The 23,559-nt window shown below is 46.0% G+C and overlaps 1 protein-coding gene across 7 annotated transcripts in view; it reads left to right on the top strand.

Annotated features, from left to right (window-relative positions):
- Positions 1-7,381: 7,381 nt before the first annotated feature.
- The window catches only part of DGKD (diacylglycerol kinase delta), a 110,325-nt gene continuing 94,147 nt past the window's right edge, over positions 7,382-23,559 (top strand). For all 7 annotated transcript variants that reach the window (XM_060151815.1, XM_060151814.1, XM_060151812.1 and 4 more), the window contains exon 1: positions 7,382-7,541. In XM_060151815.1, coding sequence (XP_060007798.1) covers positions 7,386-7,541 — 156 coding nt within the window. In that variant the 5' untranslated portion in view covers positions 7,382-7,385. The remainder of the gene's footprint in view (positions 7,542-23,559) is intronic.

Here is a 23,559-nt window from a genome sequence, read left to right as displayed (position 1 = left end):
TTCTTCACAGAAATAAAGTTTGTCTCTTCTGTCCTGGTTGTGAATCAGGCTGACTTGTTGGGGAAGCTGAGTGACGTCAACAGCACGCAAGCTGCAGCCTTGAGGGGCCCTGAGTCTGGGCAGGGGGGAGGGCAGCATCTAGAAAGGAGACCCATCAAGGCGAGAAGGCATCCTGAAATCAATGCACTCACTTGAAGGGGCCTGGTGTGTCCCGGGCTTTCTCCAGGACCCCTGGGGTAAGCTGTTTCCCTGGAAACTTGGAGGGGGAGCAGTGTGTCTAATGACCTGACCAATCCTAGCTCCAGGGCACCCAAAGAGCCTCCCAAGAGAAACAGGGCAGTGGACACATGTGGGTAAAAACACTCTTCATCTCTGATTTAACTTTTGGGTCCAAGTCCTGTTTGAGCTCTGGGCTGTTGGTTGTTTCCATTGAATGCAAACAATGAACTGTGAGTTGGCTGGTTTAAAGGGGAAAAAAAGGAATGCATTGGAAGGACCTCAGAGTGGCTCAGAGAACTGACTTAAAGGAAGAATCTCCAGTTGCCACACCTGGGCTGGGTGGAAATCAGAGAAGGTTCGGGGTCCCAGCCCAGGAACTCAGGGTCCTGCCCTCTGGGGTGGCCATTCACCTGGTGGTGGCTCAGAACCAGACACTCCTAGTCTCCGAGCCTCTGGTTCCCGTGTGCTGTTTCTGGGCAGGAGAATCTGGCCCAGCTTCGGTCAGGGGATCAGTGCCCTGGGGCCAACAATGGCAGAGCCCAGCCCCGGGAATGGGTTGTCCCAGAAGAGGGGGTTCACTGTGAATCAGACAGGCTTCTTGTTTAGACTGTCTTCATCGAGATTGGACATAGAAGGGGTTGGGGGAAAGGATGCTCACGTCCGGGAATAAAGGAGGAGACGTAACGGAGGTGATGCCAGGGCCCTGTCCTTTGCAGAATCCCCTTCCTGGCCCATGGTACCCCGGCCTTGGGGCCTGCTAATGATGGCAGAGAGCTGAATGGCTCTCTTGGTGGCCACGGAGGGGCTTGGGGGATGTGCAGGCTCTGGTCCATGTCTCAAGGGAATAGGATGAAAGGGGGTTGGAGAGTTCTGTACAGTTTAACCCGCTCACAGGAGGTACGAGGGTGAATGGGAGGGGGCATGTGTGGGCTGGACACTCGGGGTCAGGTCTCCAGGACAAACAGCAGTGGCGGAGGGCCAGACACAGTGTGGGTTCCGTGCATATGAAGGCTCCCACATCTGGGTTTGTTCAGCAGGATTCCAGGCTGGTTTGTGTCCTGGGGACTGGGGTTTAGACCCGAGGCTCCACTTGGGAACCTTGGACAGGATCCCATACACACAGAGCAAGGTCTGAACTCGAGTGTTGGATATGAAGCATTCTGATATTGACAGGGGTGAGGATTCATTTCTGGAGGAGGAAGACTGATAATAACAATACAGGCACGGGGCTTCCCTGGCTGTCCGGTGGTTAAGACTCTGCACTTCCAGCGCAGGGGGCACGGGTTCCATCCCTGGTCAGGGAACTGAGATCCCGCATGCTGCGTGATGCGGCCAAAAAAAAATTAAGAAAAAAATACAGGCGAAAAGCTGTGGGTTTGCAGGGTAAGACACGATTTCCCCATTGGCAGGCTTCCACTCCAGCCACACCCCTCTCTCAGGATACTCAGGGAGGGCGGCATGCTCCTCTGGGAATCTGAGCCCGTCTGCTGCCCTCCTACCCCACAAGCCCACAGGTTGGCTGTGGTTGGCTCCCGCCCGAGATGCCGGGCAAGCCAGGGACTTGGGAGTCTGCCTGGCAGGGCCCGGTGAGAGGATCAGCCAGTTGGTTCCTGCATTGCTTGACCCCAGGATATCCTAAGTCAGGGTGGGCAGGAATAGGTCGGACCTTTGTACGGGTGTGAGAGCCAGAGAGAAGAGCTGGAAGGTCAGTCCCTGGAGAGCAGAGGTCAGGACAGCCCTGGCCCTCCAGGTTATTCTGGTACCAAAACGCCTGACTTTCGCGTGCTGGCTAGTTTACGATCTGCAGCTGGCCGCCCCTACAAGGGCGTGCGGGTGTGAGCAGGAAGTGAGCAGCCGCTGCCCCGAACGGGACATGGAACCTCAGCTTGGCTGGGCCTGCGCACTAGAGGCGTTGTGTCTGCTCTGGCGTCGGAAGGCAGGATGTCCCGTGTGCAGGTTGGATGTGCAGCCCAGGGTTTTCTAGGTAGGTGCAGTGGGAGAAACAGGGTGCAAAGGAGCTGAGCGTGCTGCATGGAGAAAGCGGCAGCTGAGAACTTGGGGCAAAGTTCTGCAACCTGCAACCAAAGGAGAAGTAGGGGTCCCTGCTATTTCCTGGGCACCTGCCTTGTGCTAGGCACTTCACCTGTTACATCTAATCATTCCAACCATGCTTCCCATTTGTTAGATGAGGAAACTGCAGTTCAGAGAGGTTATGTACCTTACCCAAGGTCACACAGCTAGTGAGAGTTGGAGTCAAGACTTAAACTCTGGTTTCCCTGAGTCTATAACAACCAGAACTTTGCTCACCATTTTTTTTTTTTTTTTTTTTTTTTTGGCTACACTGTGTGGCATGCGGGATCTTGGTTCCCTGAGTAGGGATTGAACCCGTGCCCCCTGCAGTGGAAGCTCGGGGTCCTAACCACTGGACCGCCAGGGAATTTCCTTTGCTCACCTTTTGTTGCTGAATGTGTATATGAGAGTCTGGGGGGGGCACTGTCGGAGCATTTATGATTCAACAATGGCTGCCCTTAAGTTATTTTTTTTTTTTTTTTTTTTTTTTTTTGCGGTACGCGGGCCTCTCACTGTTGTGGCCTCTCCCGTTGCGATGCACAGGCTCCGGGTGCGCAGGCTCAGCGGCCATGGCTCACGGGCCCAGCCGCTCCGCGGCATGTGGGATCTTCCCGGACCGGGGCACGAACCCGTGTCTCCTGCATCGGCAGGCGGACGCTCAACCACTGCGCCACCAGGGAAGCCCAAGTTATTTTTTAAGTTGAAAATATTATTGAGATAATTATAGATTCACATGTAGCTGTAATTCACCCATCTTTTTCAGATTTCCCCCCTTTTCACTTGTATTCGTGTGTGTGTATTTAGTTCTCTACAATTTTATCGCGTGTAGATAACTTCTTTTTAGAGTGTCTGTTTTCCTATTCCTTTAACATTTTTCACTGCTTGCCTCCCAGTCTAATATCACAACCCTAAGGGTTTAGTTTACTTATGCTTGGGGGATGGGCAGGGAGGGGGCGGAAGCTGGGTGCACTTGGAAATGTATGGGGGTGGTATTTGGTTGACACAGGTCCTGGGGGCCAGGGGAACTACATGTCGCACACAGTAAAACAATGTCCTGCTCCAGATGTCAATCATAACCGCAGTTCAGGATAAAATAAGATAATGCCCATGTTTTCAAGTGCATCCTTTATCTATTCTAACGTGAAGCGGTTCTTTTTGACAGGAGGTGCACTTCTACATTGACAGGTCGAGAAGAAAGATTAGGTTGCATATGAAGTGTGTTATTACTGCCACCTTGATATGCCCTTAAGGTGGGGTAAACTCGGGGAGCAGCATATTGTTAGAGATGATTCACAGCGTGACTCATTGCATAAGGAGGTACGGGTGAATGTGCTCTTACAGGCGTGCCACCTTGGGGGTGGTCTCCAAGGGAACAGTACTCTGCAGCCACCAGAGAACACAAAGCCTTCTTTGCTCATCAGAGAAAATATGGCAGTTGTGTTCCTCTGATTTAAGAACATAATATAGTTCTTACTAAGCCTAATACTCTTTTTAAAAATATACTTTTTATTTTCAAACAGTTTCAGATTTACAGAAAAGTTGCAAAGAAAGTACAGTGAGTTCCCCCATACCCAGTTTCCTCTAAATTATTAACATCTTACATTAGGATGGTGTATTTGCCACACTGAATGAATCAATATTTACATATTATTATTAAACTAAAGCCCATTCTTTATTCAGATTTCCTTAGTTTTTACCTAATGTCCTTTTTCTGTTCCAAGATCCCACATGACATTTAGTCATCACATTCCCTTAGGCTCCTCTTGGCTGTGACAATTTCTAGTACTTTTTCATAATTGCAAATAGACTCCTATTCAGCCACAATCTCTGCCTCCCAACTCTCCCTTGCGTTCACGTTCATGCCCTTGGCTTTTCGCCTCTAAAATGATGGATTCTGGAACCTTGGTATCCCCTGAGCATCTAACGGGCATAGGCAACAGCACACCCAGGCATCTCAAGCTCAGTTTGCTCCAAACCAAGTTCATCTTCTCCTCTAGGCCTACTGTGCTCAGTGGGGCGTTCTTCCCTGGAAAGCCCCGTATCTGGGAGGCGTTCTGACTTGCCCCACTCCCTAATCTCCTGCCAGGGAGAACCTGGTCCCTATTCTTCCCTCTACTACGTCTTCTGTCTGTCACCTCCTCTCTCCACCTCCACAACTACCTCCTCGGTTCTGGCCCAAATCGGCATTGCCTGGATTGGTAAGTCACTTTATTTTATTTTTTTAAATATTTATTTATTTAGGCTGCACCAGGTCTTAGTTGCGGCACATGGGATCTTTAGTTGTGGCATGCAGACTCTTAGTTGAGGCATGAGAACTCTTGCGGCATGCATGCGGGATCTAGTTCCCCGACCAGGGATAGAACCCTCCTCTGCTTTGCAAAAACCCTTCAGTGGCTCTGGTGCCCAGAGGATAACGTCCTTGCTCCTGAGTCAAACAGAGGCTGCTTTGAGTCCTGGTGCAGCTCACCTTCCAGACTCCCCACCACCTGACCAGTGGCTCAGCAGCAAATGCAAATCCCCGTCATCCTCCCAACTCGCCTAGTAGTCTGCCTTTTTGTATTTTCCTGGAAAATTCCCTCCATCCCCTCGCCTTTCAGTTCAAATCTCCAAACCAGGCTGGGGTAATCCGTCCTCTGGAGAGGCTCCCCTGACACCTCCGGCAGAGTTATAACTTTTTCTCCTGCTGTACCGTCCCTCCCCCCATAACACCCTTAGATTTTTACACTTATGTATCACACCACATTGTAATTAATTGATACAAAAATCACCAATCTCCATGGAGATGCAGGACACCCTCCCCTCTGTGCCCTTATTAGCCAGCTCCTTGCTGTCATAACAAGGTACCACAGACCTGGGGGCCTAAACAACAGAAATTTATTTTCTCACAATTCTGGAGACCAGAAGTCTGAGATCAAGGTGTCGGCAGGGTCAGATTCTTCTGAGGCCTCTATCCTTTTCTCGCAGATGACTTCTCTGTGTGTCTTCACATGGTCTTCCCTTGGAGCCTGTCTGCGTCCAAATGTCTTCTTATTGATGTAAGGACACCAGTTGTATTGGATTAGGGCCCATCCTAATGGTCTCATTTTAACTTGATTACCTCCTTAAACTTACCTCATTTTAACTTGATTACCTCCTTAACTTGATTACCTACCTGTCTCCAAATACGGCCACATTCTTAGGTACTAGAGGATTAGGACTTCAACGTATGAATGTTGGGAGGGGGGACACAAGTCAGCCCATAACAAGACCCTTCTCTCCTCTTTCTTCCTCTGAGCTCCTTCGAGCCTCAGCTTCCTGGGAGGCCTAACCCTGAAGGGTCAAGGACTTGGGAATCACATAGTCCAAGTTCAAATTCTGCCTCTCATGAATTCCTTGGGAGACGTATCTGAACCTCAGGTCTTCATCTCTAGAATGAGACCATCAAGCTTGCTCTGGGGGACATGTGTGTGGACTAGAGTCGCTGGTCAAGTGTCTGGGGTGTGGCCGGTGGGCAGTATACGGGAGCCGTCACTGTCCTGCATTGCGGAACTTTCTGCGATGATGGAAATCTTCTATATTTGTGCTGTCCCGTGTGGTAGCTGCTAAACCACATGCAGCTGAAACGTGGCTAGTGTGACCAAGGAACTGAAAATTTAATTTTAATTAATTGAACTTGAAATCGAAGTAGCCACATGTGGCTAGCGGCTACAGCACTGGGCTGCACAGCTGGGTTCACCAGGGGTCTCCAGCGTGTCCCAGAGTGTTCCTGCATTAGGCCCTGATATACTCTGTCCTGGCAGCGTATCCATTCCCCTGGCCATGTCCCCACACCAGATGCTCCTCTGTGGCCCCTGGGGGCGGGGGTCTCACTTATTTTGCCTCTGGAAAGCATTGCCCAGTGCAGTGGGGGCCAGAGTGTGCTGACCCGCAGGCAGGACAGGAGCCACTGTGTCTCTAGGAGCAGCCCTTTGAAAGGGCAAGGGGAAAATTGTGCAGCCCCTTAGTACCTCAGAATGTGGCTGTATCTGGAGATAGGGTCTTTAAAGAGGATTTGCCCTTCTCAGGTGGCACCAAACCCTTCTCCACCTGGAGGTCCCATAGGGCAGCAAAAACTCACCTCCAATTTCACTCCCTCTCCTCCAGCTGTCTTAGCTGGGAAGGAGGGGCTTATCCCAAATTGCCTCTGCCTCTCCTCCAGCTACCCTCCGAAGTCCACTTCTCTGTCTCCCCAGCCCCTCCCAGTAATCCAGGGCAGCCACCTGCCCCGATTGCTTCAAAGCCTGGATCGCAGTCCTCAGCTTTGTCACTTAGCCCCGCCCAGGGTCGAGATGGCTCTAAGGGCTTCCTGTTGCCTTCAGGACTCAGCCTAAAAGACCAACCCCCTTATCAGGTTTACAAAGGCCCAGTCTGACCTGCCCGCCCCCAGGCTCATCTCTTCAAGTATTTTCCTTCCTTTAGGCTACAGTTTCCCTTTTTTCCAGAGATATGTGCTTTCTTGCCTCCAGGTCTTTGCACAATCTCATCTCTTGGCCTGGAACAGGGGTCCCCGGTTAGGGATAACTCCTGCTCACATTTTCCGTCTCACTTTATCTTTTTCTCCAGGAAGCCTTCTCGGATGGAACTGTGTATCCCTGTTCCGGCATCCCACAGGCCTGTCCAAGTACTTTCTTTCCTGCATTCATGCATGCACTCACCCACTCCTCGAACTGTTTGTCGTGCAACTAACTACTAAATGCCAGACGCTGCTTTAGATGCTGGAGACACGATGCAGGGCAAGAAAGACAGTCCCGAGCCGCCTGGAGGTCACTTACATTCTTGAAGGGGAACATTAAAGATGAAAAAGAGTGAACACAAAAATAAAAAACCCCATACAAATTGTGTCCCAGGAAGAAAAGAAACAGTTGCTAAAACCTGTGGTTCTGACACCACCGGTGGGGGCGAGGAGACGCCCGGCAGGGGCGCCACCTCCGGCTGCGCGCGCGGCCGGCAGGGGGCGCGGAGGGGCGGAGCTGGAGACAGCGGTCCAGGCCCCGCCCCTCCGGGCCCCGCCCCCCAGCCCGGCTCGGCCCCGGCCCCGGCCCCGCCCCCGCCCGCTGTGCGCGCGCTGGCCCGGCAGCATGGCGGCGGCGGCGGGTGCCCCTCAGCCGGGTCCGCCGCAGCCGCCTCCGCCGCCGCCGCCTGAGGAGTCGTCCGACAGCGAGCCCGAGGCGGAGCCCGGCTCCCCGCAGAAGCTCATCCGCAAGGTGTCCACGTCGGGCCAGATCCGCCAGAAGGTGAGCCCGCGGCGGCGGCCCGGGCGCGCGCCCCTCACGCCGCGGCAGCCCCGTGAGGCCCGCAGTTCGGCCCGAACAGCCGCCCAGGCCCGGCCCGGCCCGGCCCGGCCTAGGGTCCCGCCGGGCGCCGCTGCTCGGACGGAGCGCGCTCCGCGGGGTAACGGACCAGGCGCCCGGGGCTGAGCGCGCCTCCCGGCGGGGCGGCGCGGGGACCCCCGGGCCGGGGAGCAGGTGGGCGCCGCGCGGGGCCGGGCCGGCAGGGCGCTTGGCGGGGCGGGCCGCGAGGAAGCCCCGTGCCGCGAGGACCGGGAGGGACAGGCCTGCAGGCTGGGGGGCGAGCGCACCAGAAATGGGGACTCCTGGCTGCGTCCGGCCGGCGAGCGCTCCCCGACCCGGGTTCTGCACATTTCTGAGGACGGATCGGGCTGTTTCTCGCTGGGTGCTCTGCACTCACCTGTGGCCCCTGAGAAATCCGATTGGACCCAGGTGTGGGGCTCTTCCTTCCCCTCGCGTGGATTTTCGTGCGGGAAAGGGCAGGTCCCGTGACCGTCTCTCTCTCCCTCCTCGGGAAAGCGGGGAGAGGGGGGCTGTCCCTGGCTGCGCACCCGCTTGGCATCTCACTCTCGGTGGAGAACTCCAGACGCGAAGTATTAGCTGCAGAAAGACGCATTTCCTTTCTGCAGGAGTAAAGTTGCACCCTTTGTTTTCCCATTGCGGTTTCTGTTGCAAACTGCTTTTGGGTTTTGCTGCAGGCGAGCCCTCTGTGTTAGCACACGGCTTCCTCAGGCAGGTGGTTGGACAGGTGGCTGAGGGCAGACTGGGTCTGTGGGCAGCCTGGGCAGATCCAGCTGGTACAGACTATCTCATCCCGCTGCAGTGCGCTTTTCCTCCAGGGCCAGTGAGTTCAGCTGGTACTTTTACCGTGGGAGCCGTTTCTTAATCTTATGTCAGCCTCTGATACCTGGGATGGGGTAACCTTTTGTCCCAATGTTACAAACAGTTTTACTGTGAAGTGCTCCAGTTATTCAGCACATAGGTATTGAACACCTCCTTTGTTCCAGGTATAACAGTAATAGTAGTAATTATAACGCTAGCAATTCTCCAGTGCTTACTGTGTGCCAGGCACTTTTCTTGGGCTAAGTTTACGGCACTTTCCATGGGTTAACTCATTAGCACTGGTGATAACCCACCGTGGTGGGTGTTGTCTGTCATTCCCTTCTTACGGAAGTGGAGGTGGAGAGGGTAAGTGTCTTGCCCAGGGTGTCACTGGTAGTAGCTTGGATCTGGATCTGAGCTATGGTCAGGATCCCAAGATGGAAGGCAGTTTCTCCATTTCGGGGTTCCCAGCCTGTAGGAGGTGGACATCTGTCCATGTGACAGTATGATGTAGTAAGTGCTGTGGAAGCTTAGAGGACTGAGACTCCAGCTACCCTGGGAGGCAGGATCTTGCGGGAAAGAGTTTGTCAGGCTAAGTAAGGAAAGAGGGACTTTCCACCTAGTTGAATGTTGTATCTACAGGTTTAGGCACACCTGGGAATGGTCAGAAGGTGAGTGGGTCAGATTGAGAGGAATGAGGAAGAGGCTGGAAAGGTAGATCAGGCTGGATTTTGAAAGGATAGCCCTGGAGTTGAGTTTGTGGCCTTGGGCAAGAGGGAGCCACTAAGGATTATTCAGAGCCTGAGAGTGATGGGTCAGAGGTGCTTTTAGAAAGATCTCCAAGTAGCCCTAAATGGTACTGATAGGAGTTGTTCTCACCTGTTGCTTGGTCCTCAAGCATGGTGTGTGCCCAGTATAGGGTGGATCATGTGATTTACAACTGTTATTAAGATTTGATCTCTCAGAGATTCCACTGTTTGTCCAGAATTCTGTTCTTAAGGAGTCTTTTTTTTCCCTCTTAAAACAATAGCTGTTACACCAGCTGTTCTGGCTGAGGAGTGATGGGTAGAGTGTTAAAAATACACCCCGAGGACTTGAGTTTCTGAATACAGTCACATCTGCTGTACAAATAGCTTAAGGTTGAGTTTTCTTTTGGGTTGTTAGAGATTGGTGGAATGTGAGGTTTACTGTGTGTGTGGTAGCTCCCAACCTCCCTTCCCCACTCCCCCTTTTAAAGCAGATAAGCCATTCAGAAAATTCCTCTGGTATATGTGGTGCACAGGGGAAATATCCAGAATGGTATGGGGTATCATTCTGAGTCCAAAAAGGAACGACCCACTTTAAGTATTCAAAACAGAGGGAGTTCAATGGGGAGTGGTCGCACAGGTGCTGAAGAATTGAGAATGCAAACAGTGGGCAGTGAGGTAACCCTGCGATGAGGCAGCAAACAGGAAGCTGGAAGACAAGCCGGGAGGCAGCATATCAGGAACAACTACGACTCACCAGAGGCTGGAACCACCATGGGTCATCTGGCGTGGGCTGGAGGCTTGGAAGGACACAGCTGCTCCTGGAGACTCACCCCATGCCCCCTCCTGCCTGGGAAACCCAGCCTGCAGGGATCAGCAATTTGGAGTAGAGCAGAAGAGTGAGGAATGGAACTGAGGACAAGCTGGCCCAGGACCAGAGCTGTATGTATGTCAAGTTTTTGAAACATTAGTCCAGTGCAAGCTAGAGCTGTCTTAATGGAAAAAGAAAAGGAAGTATCTTATGACAGTGCTTCTCGAATTTTCATGTGCAGACACGTCCCCTCGGGATCTTGTTAAAATGCAGATTCTGGTTGAGTAGGTCTGGAGTGGGGCTAGAGGTTCTGCATTTATCACCTCTCAGGAGATGCTGCTGCTGCTGGTCATGGACCAGACTTTGAGAAACAAGGCCATAAGGACATGTGTAAAGAGAAGCCTTACCAAACGCCAAAAAAAATCTTTATTCGTGAGGTTCTTTTAAAACTTTTTCCCAAGTCTTTGATGGGGAAAGTCTCTGAAAATTTGATGTGTATAGATTTTAGATGGTTGTTTATTAGTTTAGAATTTCATGTACATCTGATATTTCCATATGTTCCAACATATGTCCCCAGCAAACACATTACTTCATTTCATTTCCTTACCATAGTACACAGTAGTGATTTTTTTTTTTTTTTTTTTTTTTTTGCGGTAAGCGGGCCTCGCTGTTGTGGCCTCTCCCGTTGTGGAGCACAGGCTCCGGACGCGCAGGCTCAGCGGCCATGGCTCACGGGCCCAGCCGCTCCGCGGCATGTGGGATCTTCCCAGACTGGGGCACGAACCCTTGTCCCCTGCATCGGCAGGTGGACTCTCAACCACTGCGCCACCAGGGAAGCCCCACAGTAGTGATTTTATAGGACCACGTAGCTAGTGTGGAAAAAAGAAAATGGAACTAATACACTGGTAAATTAGCTTATGAAGACATTATAAGGTATTTTGAAATCTGAGTAGAGAACAGTGTGATTCTGTGAAGCCTTATCAGTTAAGATGGAGCTTAATTTATTTAAAAATTTTAAAAAAGTTAACATTTTTGGCTTTGTGCATTAAAGTGCTTATATTCTTAATTTCAAATTTAAACAAAGTATTTTTTCCATTGTGAAATGAAGACTAGTAGAAATTAAGTAAAATGTTCAAGTTGTAAAATACTTAAAAAACAGCTTTACTAAGATAAAATTCACATACCGTACAGCTCACTCATTTAAAGTGTACAGTTCAGTGTTTTTTAGTATATTTACGGTTGTGTAATCATTACCACAGTCAGTTTTAGAACATTTTCATCACCCCAAAAAGAAACCCATGGGACTTTCCTGGTGGCACAGTGGTTAAGAATCCTCCTGCCAATACAGGGGACACGGGTTTGATCCCTGGTCCAGGAAGATCCCACATGCCGCAGAGCAACTAAGCCCGTGTGCCACAACTACTGAGCCTGCGCTCTAGAGCCCTCGAGCCACAACTACTGAGCCCGCATGCCACAACTACTGAAGCCCGCGCACCTAGAGCCCATGCTCCGAAACAGGAGAAGCCACTGCAATGAGAAGCCTGTGCACCACAACTAGAGAAAGCCCACGTGCAGCAATGAAGACCCAACGCAACCAAAAAAGATAGAAACCCATAACCATTAGCATTTACTCCCCGTTTTTTCCCAACTCTCTCAACCCTAGGCAACTGCTAGTCTTTCTATTTTGTGGATTTGCTGATTCTGGACATCTCACATAAATATACTATGTAGTATGTACCTTTTGTGTCTGGTTTCTTTCACTTAGTAAAATGTGTTCAAAACTCATCCATGCTGTAGCCTGTGCCAGTACTTCTTCTCGTTTTACTGCTGAGTAATATACCGTTGGATGGATTTACTACGTTTTATTTACATTCATCTGTTGCTGGGCATTTGGGTTATTTTCACTTTTTGGCTATTCTGGATAATGCTGCTGTGAACATTTATATACATATTTCTGTGTGTACATATGTTTCATTTCTGGTGGATATGTACCTAGGAGTAGGTTTGCTGGGTCACACGGTAACTCTATGCTTAGTCTTTGAGAAACTGCCATACTATTTTCCAAAGTGACTGCACTATTTTACATTTCCACCAGTAAGGTATGAGGGTTCCAGTTTCTCCATGTCCTCAGTTGTTTTATCTTTTTGATTATAGCTATCCTAATGGGTGTGAAGTGGTATTAAAGTTTTTGTTTTTTGTTTTTTTAAATATTTATTTATTTTTTGACTGTGTCGGGTCTTAGTTGCAGTACGTGGGATCTTTCGTTGTGGCACGTGGTCCTCTCTCTAGTTGTGGCTCGCGGGCTTAGTTGCCCCGAGGCATGTGGGATCTTAGTTCCCTGACCAGGGATGGAAGTGGCATCCCTTGCATTGCAAGATGGATTCTTAACCACTGGACCACCAGAGAAGTCCCTAAAAGGTTTTTTTAAAGCTAGTATGTAGCAGTATTTAAGAGTCTAAACTTTGGTGTCACGAACAAGTCTCCAAACCTCTCAAGACTTGGTTTCCTTATCTGTAAATAGGGAAAATACTAGTTCTTGGGTAACGAGTGGTGACAGTAAATGTTAGGTGTGTGTTCCTGAGCCTCAGTTTCTATCTCTGCAAAATATAAATGATAATAATAGTTCTCAGATCTGTAAAATAAAAATGATGATGATAACTCATAGAATCAAGTGGAGTAGTCTTTGTGCAATGCTTATTTAGCGTCGAGCCTGGCATATTATGAGCATTCAATAAATGGTTGCTTTTATGATTATTTCTGTCTTTCTGATTGTTCACTTTTTATATCTTGACCAGTAGCCATCCCCCTGAACCCCTCCACGCCCAGCTCAAGCTGATCTGGGTGAGTCTCCATCTCTAGCAGCCAGAATAGCAAATAAAAACAAATCTGGCAGACAATTAACAGTGAGTATCTTTTTAAAAAATTGTTAATTTATTGAATACTAGTGGGAATAGCATGGGCTAGGTGTTATTTTCTTTATTTCACAGATTCAGTTTAACTCAGCAAATAGTGGAGACCTTAAAATTGTTCTGTGTGCTGGCACTTGGGGGGCCTTCCTGAGCAACAAAGAACACCCCTAGAGCTAGTAGTCTGAAGAAGGCGTTAATAGAATAACCACATAGGTACTGTAGGGTTGTTTTGGTGATGAAAGGACTCTAAAGCTAATGTCTGGTGTCTTTGTAAAAGAAAGAGGAGGAAGATTTGGACACAGAGGAACACACAGAGAAAAAAGCCGTATGAAAACAGAGCCAGCGATTTAGACCTGTGCTGTCACAAACCAAGGACCAGGTGGGGCCACTAGAAGAGGTAATAGAATCTCCCCTGGATCCTTTAGAGGGAGCGTGGCCCTGCTGACACCTTGATTTTGGACTTCTAGCTTCCTGGATTGTAGGACACCAAATTTCTGTTGTTTAAGCCTCCCAGTCTGTGGCCTTGGTTATAGGGCAGCCACAGGAAACTAATGTAGGGCATATACTGACTCTGGAGGGGATGCCGAGGGGCTGAGCTCTGTGAAGCAGTCAGAAATGCCTGTGGGACCTGAGGTACTGGGATCTGCCAAAGCGCAGCAATCCTTGGTGAGCTCCCTCAATTTGGTTTAGGATCCCAAAAAGCCACTTCCAAGGAATGAGGCGGATTAGAAGTAGGACTTCCAAAGGCCTGCAGTCATGCTTCATAGCATGTCAGTTCTCTGAAATTAAGGTAATCCCAGAGTGCTGTTGTTTTTAGGTGCTTAACAGAAGCAACTTCAGTCCTCTGTAGAGGGAGATGACATCATCCAGTCGTCCAGTTATTTTCACAAGCCATGTTGTAAATGCATTGTTTTGTGTTCAATGAAGAACAGACACACGGGGAGGCAAGGCCATGTGAATTAAAACCAATGGAAACGGCAGACTATAAAGACAGATAAACAGGGGCTCTAGACATCAGACACAGATTTTGAAACAACTATGCTTACTATGTTTAAGGAGATAAAAGACCAGACTGAGAATTCTGGCAGAGAACTAGAAACTAATAAAGAACCAAATGAAAATTCTAAAACTGGCAAATGTAATAATCAAAGTTAAGTTCTCAAAGGAAGGGTAGAATAGACACGGCTGAAGAAAGAATTCAGTGGCCCAGAAGACAGCTCAAAAGAAAATTACCCATAAGGAAGCCTGGAGACATAAAAAAAATGGAGAAATTAGCAGATAAGGCGGGAGTCAGAGATAATAGTGAAAAGGTCTTTTATGAGAAAATTGGGCAGAAACAACATTTGTAAAGATAATGCCTGAGAACTTCCCACAACTATTAAAAGGCACCACCCACAGATTCAGTAGCCTGTGAACACAAAGAAAGCCTCACCTATCACTTAATAAAACTGCTGAAAACCACAGATGAAGAGTCTTGAAAGCAACTGGAGACAGATTACCCTCAAAAGAGCAACAGTGAGACTGACAGCTGTGTTCTTAACAGAAGCCATGGAAGCAGAAGTCAATCAAAATTTAAGTGCTGGAAGAAACTGCTAACCCTAATTCATTACTCAGCCAAAAGATCCTTCAGAAATAAAGCTGAAATAAAGATGTTTTCAAATAAACAAAATCAATTTTTTGTGTGCAGGCCCATAATGAAGGAAACATCAGGGAGTGTTTTTGTGTCTGGCTAAAGGAAAATGATCTTAGGTGAAGGGTTAGTGTTTCAGGAAGGAAAGAAGAGCAAAGAAAAGGGCACTGAAATGGAAAACTGAATGATTATCAACTGCTAAATTTTTTTTTTAACATCTTTATTTGAGTATAATTGCTTTACAGTGGTGTGTTAGTTTCTGCTTTATATCAAAGTGAATCAGCTATACATATATCCCCATATCTCTTCCCTCTTGCGTCTCCCTCCCACCCTCCCTATCCCCCCCCTCTAGGTAGTCACAAAACACCCAGCTGATCTCCCTGTGCTATGCAGCTGCTTCCCACTAGCTACCTCTTTTACATTTGGTAGTGTATATATGTCCATGCCACTCTCTCACTTCTTCCCAGCTTACCCTTCCCACTCCCCATGTCCTTAAGTCCATCCTCTACGTCTGCATCTTTATTCTTGTCCTGCCCCTAGGTTCTTCAGAACCTTTTTTTTTTTTAGATTCTATATATGTGTGTTAGCATATGGTATTTGTTTTTCTCTTTCTGACTTAACTTCACTCTGTATGACAGTCTCTAGGTCCATCCACCTCACTACAAATAACTGAACTTCGTTTCTTTTTATGGCTGAGTAATATTCCATTGTATATATATGTGCCACATCTTCTTTATCCATTCATCTGTTGATGGACACTTAGGTTGCTTCCATGTCCTGGCTATTGTAAATAGAGCTGCAGTGAACATTGTGGTACATGACTCTTTTTGAATTATGGTTTTCTCAGGGTATATGCCCAACAGTGGGACTGCTGGGTCATATGGTAGTTCTATTTTTAGTTTTTTAAGGAACCTCCATACTGTTCTCCATAGTGGCTGTGTTAATTTGCATTCCCACCAACAGTGCAAGAGGGTTCCCTTTTCTCCACACGGTCTCCAGCATTTATTGTTTGTAGATTTTTTGATGATGGCCATTCTGACCGGTGTGAGGTGATACCTCATTGTAGTTTTGACTTGCATTTCTCTAATGATTACTGATGTTGAGCATCCTTTCATGTGTTTGTTGGCAATCTGTATATCTTCTTTGGAGAAATGTCTATTTAGATCTTCTGCCCATTTTTGAATTGGGTTGTTTGTTTTTTTGATATTGAGCTGCATGAGCTGCTGGTAAATTTTGGAGATTAATCCTTTGTCAGTTGCTTCATTTGCAAATATTTTCTCCCATTCTGAGGGCTGTCTTTTCATCTTGTTTATGTTTTCCTTTGCTGTGCAAAAGCTTTGAAGTTTCGTTAGGTCCCATTTGTTTATTTTTGTTTTTATTTCCATTTCTCTAGGAGGTGGGTCAAAAAGGATCTTGCTGTGATTTATGTCATAGAGTGTTCTGCCTATGTTTTCCTCTAAGAGTTTTATAGTGTCTGGCCTTACATTTAGGTCCTTAATCCATTTTGAGTTTATTTTTGTGTACGGTGTTAGGAAGTGTTCTAATTTCATTCTTTTACATGTAGCCGTCCAGTTTTCCCAGCCCCACTTATTGAAGAGGCTGTCTTTTCTCCATTGTATATTCTTGCCTCCTTTATCAAAAATAAGGTGACCATATGTGCGTGGGTTTATCTCTGGGCTTTCTATCCTGTTCCATTGATCTATATTTCTATTTTTGTGCCAGTTCCATACTGTCTTGATTACTGTAGCTTTGTAGTATAGTCTGAAGTCAGGGAGCCTGATTCCTCCAGCTCCGTTTTTCTTTCTCAAGATTGCTTTGGCTATTCAGGGTCTTTTGTGTTTCCATACAAATTGTGAAATTTTTTGTTCTAGTTCTGTGAAAAATGCCAATGGTAGTTTGATAGGGATTGTATTGAATCTGTAGATTGCTTTGGGTAGTATAGTCATTTTCATAATGTTGATTCTTCCAATCCAAGAACATAGTATTATCTCTCCATCTGTCTTTGGGTTTGAAATATATATAGAATTAAAATACATAGCAATGTTATGTAAGTCAGAAGGGAGGTAAATGGAATAAAACTGTTTAAAGTTTTCCTTGCAATTCCAGGAAAAAGAAAAAAGAACCAATTAATATTAGACAAGTCAGGGATACATGTTGTAATCTGTGCAGCAGCCACTAAATTGTGAAAGATGATATGGTATCTAAGTAAAAAGGCAAGAAAAATTGAATAATAAGAAATTCCAAATCTGAAAGAAGGCAAGAAAGGAGAGAAAAGGGAGAGGGAGGGATTGGGGGTTTGGGATTAGCAGTTGCAAACTGTTATGGATAAACAACAAGATCTTGTTTTATAGCACAGGGGACTATATTCATTATCCTGTGATAAACCATAATGAAAAAGAATCTAAAAAAGAATGTGTATATATATATGTATAACTGAATCACTTTGCTGTACAGCAGAAGTTAACACAACACTGTAAATCAACTGTACTTCAATAAAATTAAAAAAAAAAGAGAAAAGGAAACATTGATCAAGTGGATCAAAGCATTGATCAAAGCAAACAGTAAGTGGATAGACTTAAATCCCAATATAGCAATAATCACGTTAAATATAAGTGAATTTGAATGCTACCGTTAAAAGTCAGAGATTGTCAGACAGGTAAGAAAACAAAAGCAGACCAGGTTATTTAAGAGAGAGATATTTAAAACAGAAGGATATAAAAAGATTGAGGGCTTCCCTGGTGGCGCAGTGGTAGAGGGTCCGCCTGCCGATGCAGGGGACACGGGTTCGTGCCCCGGTCCGGAAGGATCCCACGTGCCGCGGAGCGGCTGGGCCGGTGGGCCATGGCTGCTGAGCCTGCGCATCCGGAGCCTGTGCTCCGCAGCGGGAGAGGCCACAACAGTGAGAGGCCCGCGTACCGCAGGGAAAAAAAAAAAAGATTGAAAGTAAAAGAATGGGAAAAAATACTATGCACACATCAACCTAGAGAAAGTTGCTATAGTATTTTAATGTCAGACAAAATAGTCTTTGAGGGCAGAATTTATTATTAGAGATAAAGATATGATACTGATAAATGATAAAAGTTTTATTTTAGATATAATAATTTAAACTCTGTATATACCTAATGTAACTTCAAAATATTTAGAAGAAAAATTAATACAACTGTAATGGAAATAAATCTATGATCATAGTGGGATATTAAACACACCTGTTTCAGAGGCTGTTATGATAAGCAGACAAAAATTTGTAAAAATAAAGAAAAATTGAACAACGAAGTACTAAACTTGACCTAATGGACGTATATAGAACACTGTACCGAGCAATTGCAGAATCGAAATTCTTTTCAAAAGCACAGGACACATTGGTCAAAATTCACTATGTGATGGCCACAAGGCAATTCTCAGCAAATTTCAAAATACTGAAATTAAACAGACTGTGTTCTCTAACAACAGTGGAATTAAACTAGAAATCAGTAAAATGAAAATCCTCATGTATCTGGAAATTTAGAAATTTGTTTCCAAATAACTTATGAGTCAAAGCTAGAAAATGTTTTCAGTTGAATGATAGCAAACTACGTATAACTAATGGGATACAGCTGAAGTCATGTTTAGAGGGAGGTTTATATCTTTAAATGCATTTATGTTACAAAAGAAGACTGCTGAAAATCCATGAGCTAGGCTGTGTATTAGGTGATTAGAAGGCTAGCAACACATTAAATTCAAAGAAAACAGAACGAAGGAAATAATGAAGAGCAGAAGTTTTTTGTTGTTGTTGCTGCCATACATGGGCCTCTCACTGTTGCGGCCTCTCCCGTTGCGGAGCACAGGCTCCGGAAGCGCAGGCTCAGCGGCCATGGCTCACGGGCCCAGCCGCTGTGCGGCATGTGGACTCTTCCCGGACCGGGGCACCAGCCTGTGTCCCCTGCATCGGCAGGCGGACTCTCAACCACTGCGCCACCAGGGAAGCCCTGAAGAGCAGAATTTAACGAAATGAAAAATATTCATTAGAAAGGATAAACAAAGGCAAAAATGGAGTCTTTGGGGAAAAAAAATTGACAAACCCTAGCAGGAGTAATCAGGAAAAAGTTAGAGAAAGCAAATAATTAATGTTAGGAATGAAAAAGGGACATCATCGAAGATCTTGCAGATGTTAAAAAGAGTAGGCAGGGGGGCTTCCCTGGTGGCGCAGTGGTTGAGAGTCTGCCTGCCAATGCAGGGGACACGGGTTCGAGCCCTGGTCTGGGAAGATCCCACGTGCCACGGAGCAACTGGGCCCGTGAGCCGCAAATACTGAGCTCTGTGCGTCTGGAGCCTGTGCTCCGCAGCAAGAGAGGCCGCGACAGTGAGAGGCCCGCGCACCGCGATGAAGAGTGGCCCCCGCTTGCCACAACTAGAGAAAGCCCTCGCACAGAAACGAAGACCCAACACAGCCAAAAATAAATAAATGAATAAATAAATTTATAAAAAAAAAAAAAAAGAGTAGGCAGGTATTATAAACAACTTTATACAAGTACATTTGAATCTTTAGATGAAGTGGACAAATTCCTGGAAAAACACGACTTAAAGCTGACACAGAAATAGAAATGTAAATTGTCTTTATAACTATTAAAGATATTGAATCCATAATTTGAAATCTTCCAACAAGGAAAACTCTAGGCCCAGATGACTTTACCAGTGAATTCTAAGCATTTAAGGAAGAAATAATACCAGTTTTACATAAAATCTTCCAGGAAATAGAGACCCCCCAACTTACCCCCAGCTTCCTAGGAGTAGAGTGGGGCTGGAGGTTTGAGTCATAAAATCTCTTTAACAAGGAGATTCGGGGAGCTTCTGGGTTGATGAATGCATTAATATGCTGGGAGGGTGGCACACCCAGAGCAGGCATGGATGCTCTACCCCCCGCCCCCCAGTATCTTGCCCTATACATATCTTCCATATGGCGTCTCTTCAGGTGTGAGTGAGGATGTGGAGCAAGGGAATGCTCTGGTGGGAATATTAAATTGGTAACACCACTTTACAAGGTATTGTAGCAGCATCTATTAAAGTTGAAGGCATGTATACCCTATGTTTCAGCAATTCTGCTTCTGGGTATATATCTAATAGCTTATGTAAGCAAATGTATTCCAAGAGGCATGTACAAGAATATTACTAGTGTATTATTTGTAACAACTCAAAAGTGGAAGCAACCCAAGTGTCTGTCAGCAGTAGAATTGATAAATTATAGTATGTTCTTACAAGAGGATGCTGTACATCAGTGAAAATGAACTACTGCTACCTGCTGATTTAAGGATTAATCACAGCCATTAATGCTGCAGGCCAAAAAAGCCAGACATAAAAGAGTACATTCTGTATGATTCCGATTACATCCAGTTCAGAACAGGTGGGACACTAAGGAGTTTAGACTTGCCTGCTTGTGTGTTTAAGCTACGAGCAAGGAAGACGATTACCAGAGAAGTCGGGGTGGTGGGAAGTGGTGGGTAGTGACTGGATGGACCTTGAGAGAGGGAGCTTCTGTAGGGCCGGTAGTGTTGTTTCTTCACCTAGCTGGTGGTTGATTGGGTTCTCAGCTTGTGATAATTGTACATTTTTGTTTCATGGAGTTTATGTGTGCTATTTTGTAATGAAAAAGATTTTTTATGTTGAAGTATAGTTGATTTACAGCATTATATTAGTTTCTGGTGTACAACATGGTGATTCAATATTTTCATAGATTATACTCCATTTAAAGTCATTATATTCCCTGTGCTGTACTGAAAAGGATTTAAAAAAAAAGATATGGAGGAGGTAGTTGGTCAAAGAGGTATGCAAAGGCCCTGTGGCCAGGGGGAGCTTGGCGAAATCAAGAGGCTGAAAGAAAGCTGGTGTGGATAGAGTTAGCAAGAGTTGAGGAGACCTTGATTGTGCCATGAGGCTGGGGAGCTGGGTAGAAGCTCTGTAATAGTGGGATACTATTGCTTTAAGATTTTAGGAAGGAGTGAGACATCTGATCCAGGTTGGAAAGATTTCTCTGGCTGTATTGTGGCCGCCTGAGTGGATGCTGGCTGACACATGTGGTGAGAGATGATGGTAGCCTGGGCCAGGGTTGTGGTAGTGGTGATGGAGAGAATTAGTTGGATTTGACATTGTGAGAACTCGGTGATGGTTTGATGGGGGTGTTGGAGAGGAGGGGGAGGGGAAGGAGGAGGAGGAGGGGGAGGAGGAGGCTCATGGTTCACGTGACTGGCTGGTGAATGGAACTCTTTCCAAGGAGGAGCTGTGGCTGAGGACCAGTGAGGACCAGCTCTGGGGATTCTGCTCTCACTGAGCTCTGCTGCATGGTGTCCAGGATCCTCTTCTTCTCAACCACACCAACTTCACAGATGAGGGACACAGAGGCAGTTAGGTGGCTTATGGGTGTGCCCTGAAGCCACCTGGGTCTCATAGATTCCAGATTACACCTCTTCCTACTGTATTCTGTCCAGCCCCATAACAGTCATGCGCAAACAGTAGGAATGGTTCCTCAGAGCCTGAGAGGGAGAATAGTGGATAGTGGAAGGGGGTCTGGGCAGATCTGGGGCCACTGGCTTTTAGGAAGTGAGTAGAGGAGGAGGGCCAGTCTGAGAAGGAAGTAGGAGAGCTGGGCGAGGGCTGGGGAAGAAAGTCAGTCACTGATTTCAGCACCTGGAGGTCCACCGGCACTAGCGTTATTGTTACTTCGGTGTTTCCTTCTGGACTATTTTTCTGGATATGTTTAATTTAGTTGAAATGAAACTATATGTAAGTTTTCACTTTAATGTTATGAGCATTTCTCCATGTTATTACAATCTCTTTTTTCTTATCCTTTGTAATGGTTGTACCACATATTCTGTGAAGAATACCTTTGCAAGGAAGGCTCTTCAATTTTTTATTGTGAAAAATTGAAAAGGTACCTAATATACTTACTATCAAGATTCAGCAATTGGTAACATATTGCCAAATATGCTTTATCTATATGTATTAAATAGAAATAAATGATTTACTAAACCATTTGTAGGCATCATGACAGTCTATCCCTAAAGAGCTCAGTGTGTATCTTCTAAAAATGACATTTCCTGTATAGTCTATTTTTACACCTAAACTCCTACAAATAAGTACTCCTAAAAATAAGGACATTTTCCTATATACCATTATTATTCCTAAGATATTAATTGTAATTTTCTAATATCTATATCCTTTTTAGTTTTCCCCAGTTGAACCAAAAATGCCTTTTATAGCCTCCCTTTTGGGAACCATGTACCAATCAAAATTCATGCATTGGTTGTATCTCTTTAGTCTCTTAACCTAGGACAGCTGCCCTCAGCAACCTTTGCCCTCTCTCCCCTCCCCTCCCCTCCCCTCCCTGACATTGACTTTTGGAATAGACAAGGGCAGTTGTCTTGTAAAATCTGTTTCTGGATTTGTCTGATTGTTTCCTCATGGTTTCTTTTACATCGTTCTTTTATACTCTGTATTTGCTATAAGCTGGAAGAGAGGTTTGAAGACTCAGTTATATTCAGGTTGATGTTTTGGGCAAATCTCCTAGGTGTGGGATGTTCCATGTCCTGTCAGGCAGGCAGTCTCCTCTGCTGTGTCCTCATTTGGTTTATGTGGAGAAGCTAGATATTTCTACTGGAAATGTGGATTTCCTTCTTTGAGATTAGGAAGTAATCTGTGAGGTGATTCCTAGATACCCTGCAAATAATCCTTTTATCCAACAACTTTTTACCAAATGATTTTCAGCATTTATACATAATTAACTGGCCTGAGTCAGTTTTATTAACAGAGCTTGAGAGTTTGAAAAATGGACCTACCCCCTCCCTCAGCTTTCTGTCGTTTCTTCCACAATTATCTGTTGGTATTTGGTAAATTTTTCCCAGTTCAGCTGGGGAACGACTACATTTCTTACTACCAAAGGCAGGGTAATTGCTGGATTCTTTCTGTTTAATTACCAATTTTCAAAGTAAGGGTTTGGTAGAATAGTCGTCCCTAGTGGAGGCAAATGGTTTTGCTTTGTTTCTCTCTCTCTCTGTCTCTCTGCTGGGGGAGGGGGGGTTATCACTATGGATTCATGACTTTTTATTCAGTTTTGTAATCAGTTATAGTCATTCTTTTTCATGCTCAGATTGTCCCCATTTTCCCAGGAGAGCCCCTTCAAGCTGGCTCTTTGGTCTTTGAGAGCTTGCTTGCTGTGTCACGATCTGTCTTTTAATCTTCAGGATGGAGCCCAGAGGTGGGGTTGCAGGGCAGAGGGGATGGCCCATGTGTGATGCTGTCCTTCTCTCTCCTGTGCCTGGGACAGACAGTGCCCAGTGATTTCAGCACATCAGCCTGGCAGCTCTTTGCTTTCCTTTTTGGGGCAGTATTAATAAATGAGGTGGAAAGCTTTTGTCTTCTCTACCTCTGATTATTGCATCTCCATTTATTTTGTGTTCCTTTTGGGTGGTTCTTATTATTTGTAGGTTAGATAATCTGTCCCTTCATCACTCTGTCCATGAGCTTTTCTCTCAGTCTTTTCTCCTCTCCACTGTATCCAGCAGCATGGATACATGCTGTGGGCACCTGTTTTGTCCTGTGCACCATCAATGACATTTTCAGCAGTGTGCATTTCCCCTGTAGCCCCTTCCATGTGGATTTTAATTCTGCTGTAGTGTGATTATTTTTGCTTCCTATCCTAATCATGGCCTGTATCTTAGCTTGTTGTCTTTTAATTTCATATTGTTCACATTGGTGCTCCCTGTTCTTTAAAAAAAATTTAACTTTAATTTTTTAGTAGAGGCAGTGTCTTCCTGTAATCTTTTACAGGAAGCACATATTTTCTAAAAAGGTCTTCCGTTTTCTGTAATAATTCATTTCAGATTTATGTATGTGCTTTATCGTATATCTTCAAACTCCCACCTCCACTTTTTTGTTTTGATTTATTGATCCTTGAATGGTATTTTCTGGTCTGTGGGTTTGAACTGCTGTTAGCTGTGTGCTTGGCTCTGGAAGAAATGTGAGTCCCATATGAGACTGGGCCCAGGTCCAGTGACTCTCCCCGCCATCTTGGTCTGAG

Source organism: Lagenorhynchus albirostris, chromosome 6 (genome assembly GCF_949774975.1).
Source record: "Lagenorhynchus albirostris chromosome 6, mLagAlb1.1, whole genome shotgun sequence".
NCBI lineage: Eukaryota > Metazoa > Chordata > Mammalia > Artiodactyla > Delphinidae > Lagenorhynchus > Lagenorhynchus albirostris.
Note: the sequence above shows the minus strand (reverse complement) of the source record. Positions and strands in the feature narration are given on the sequence as shown.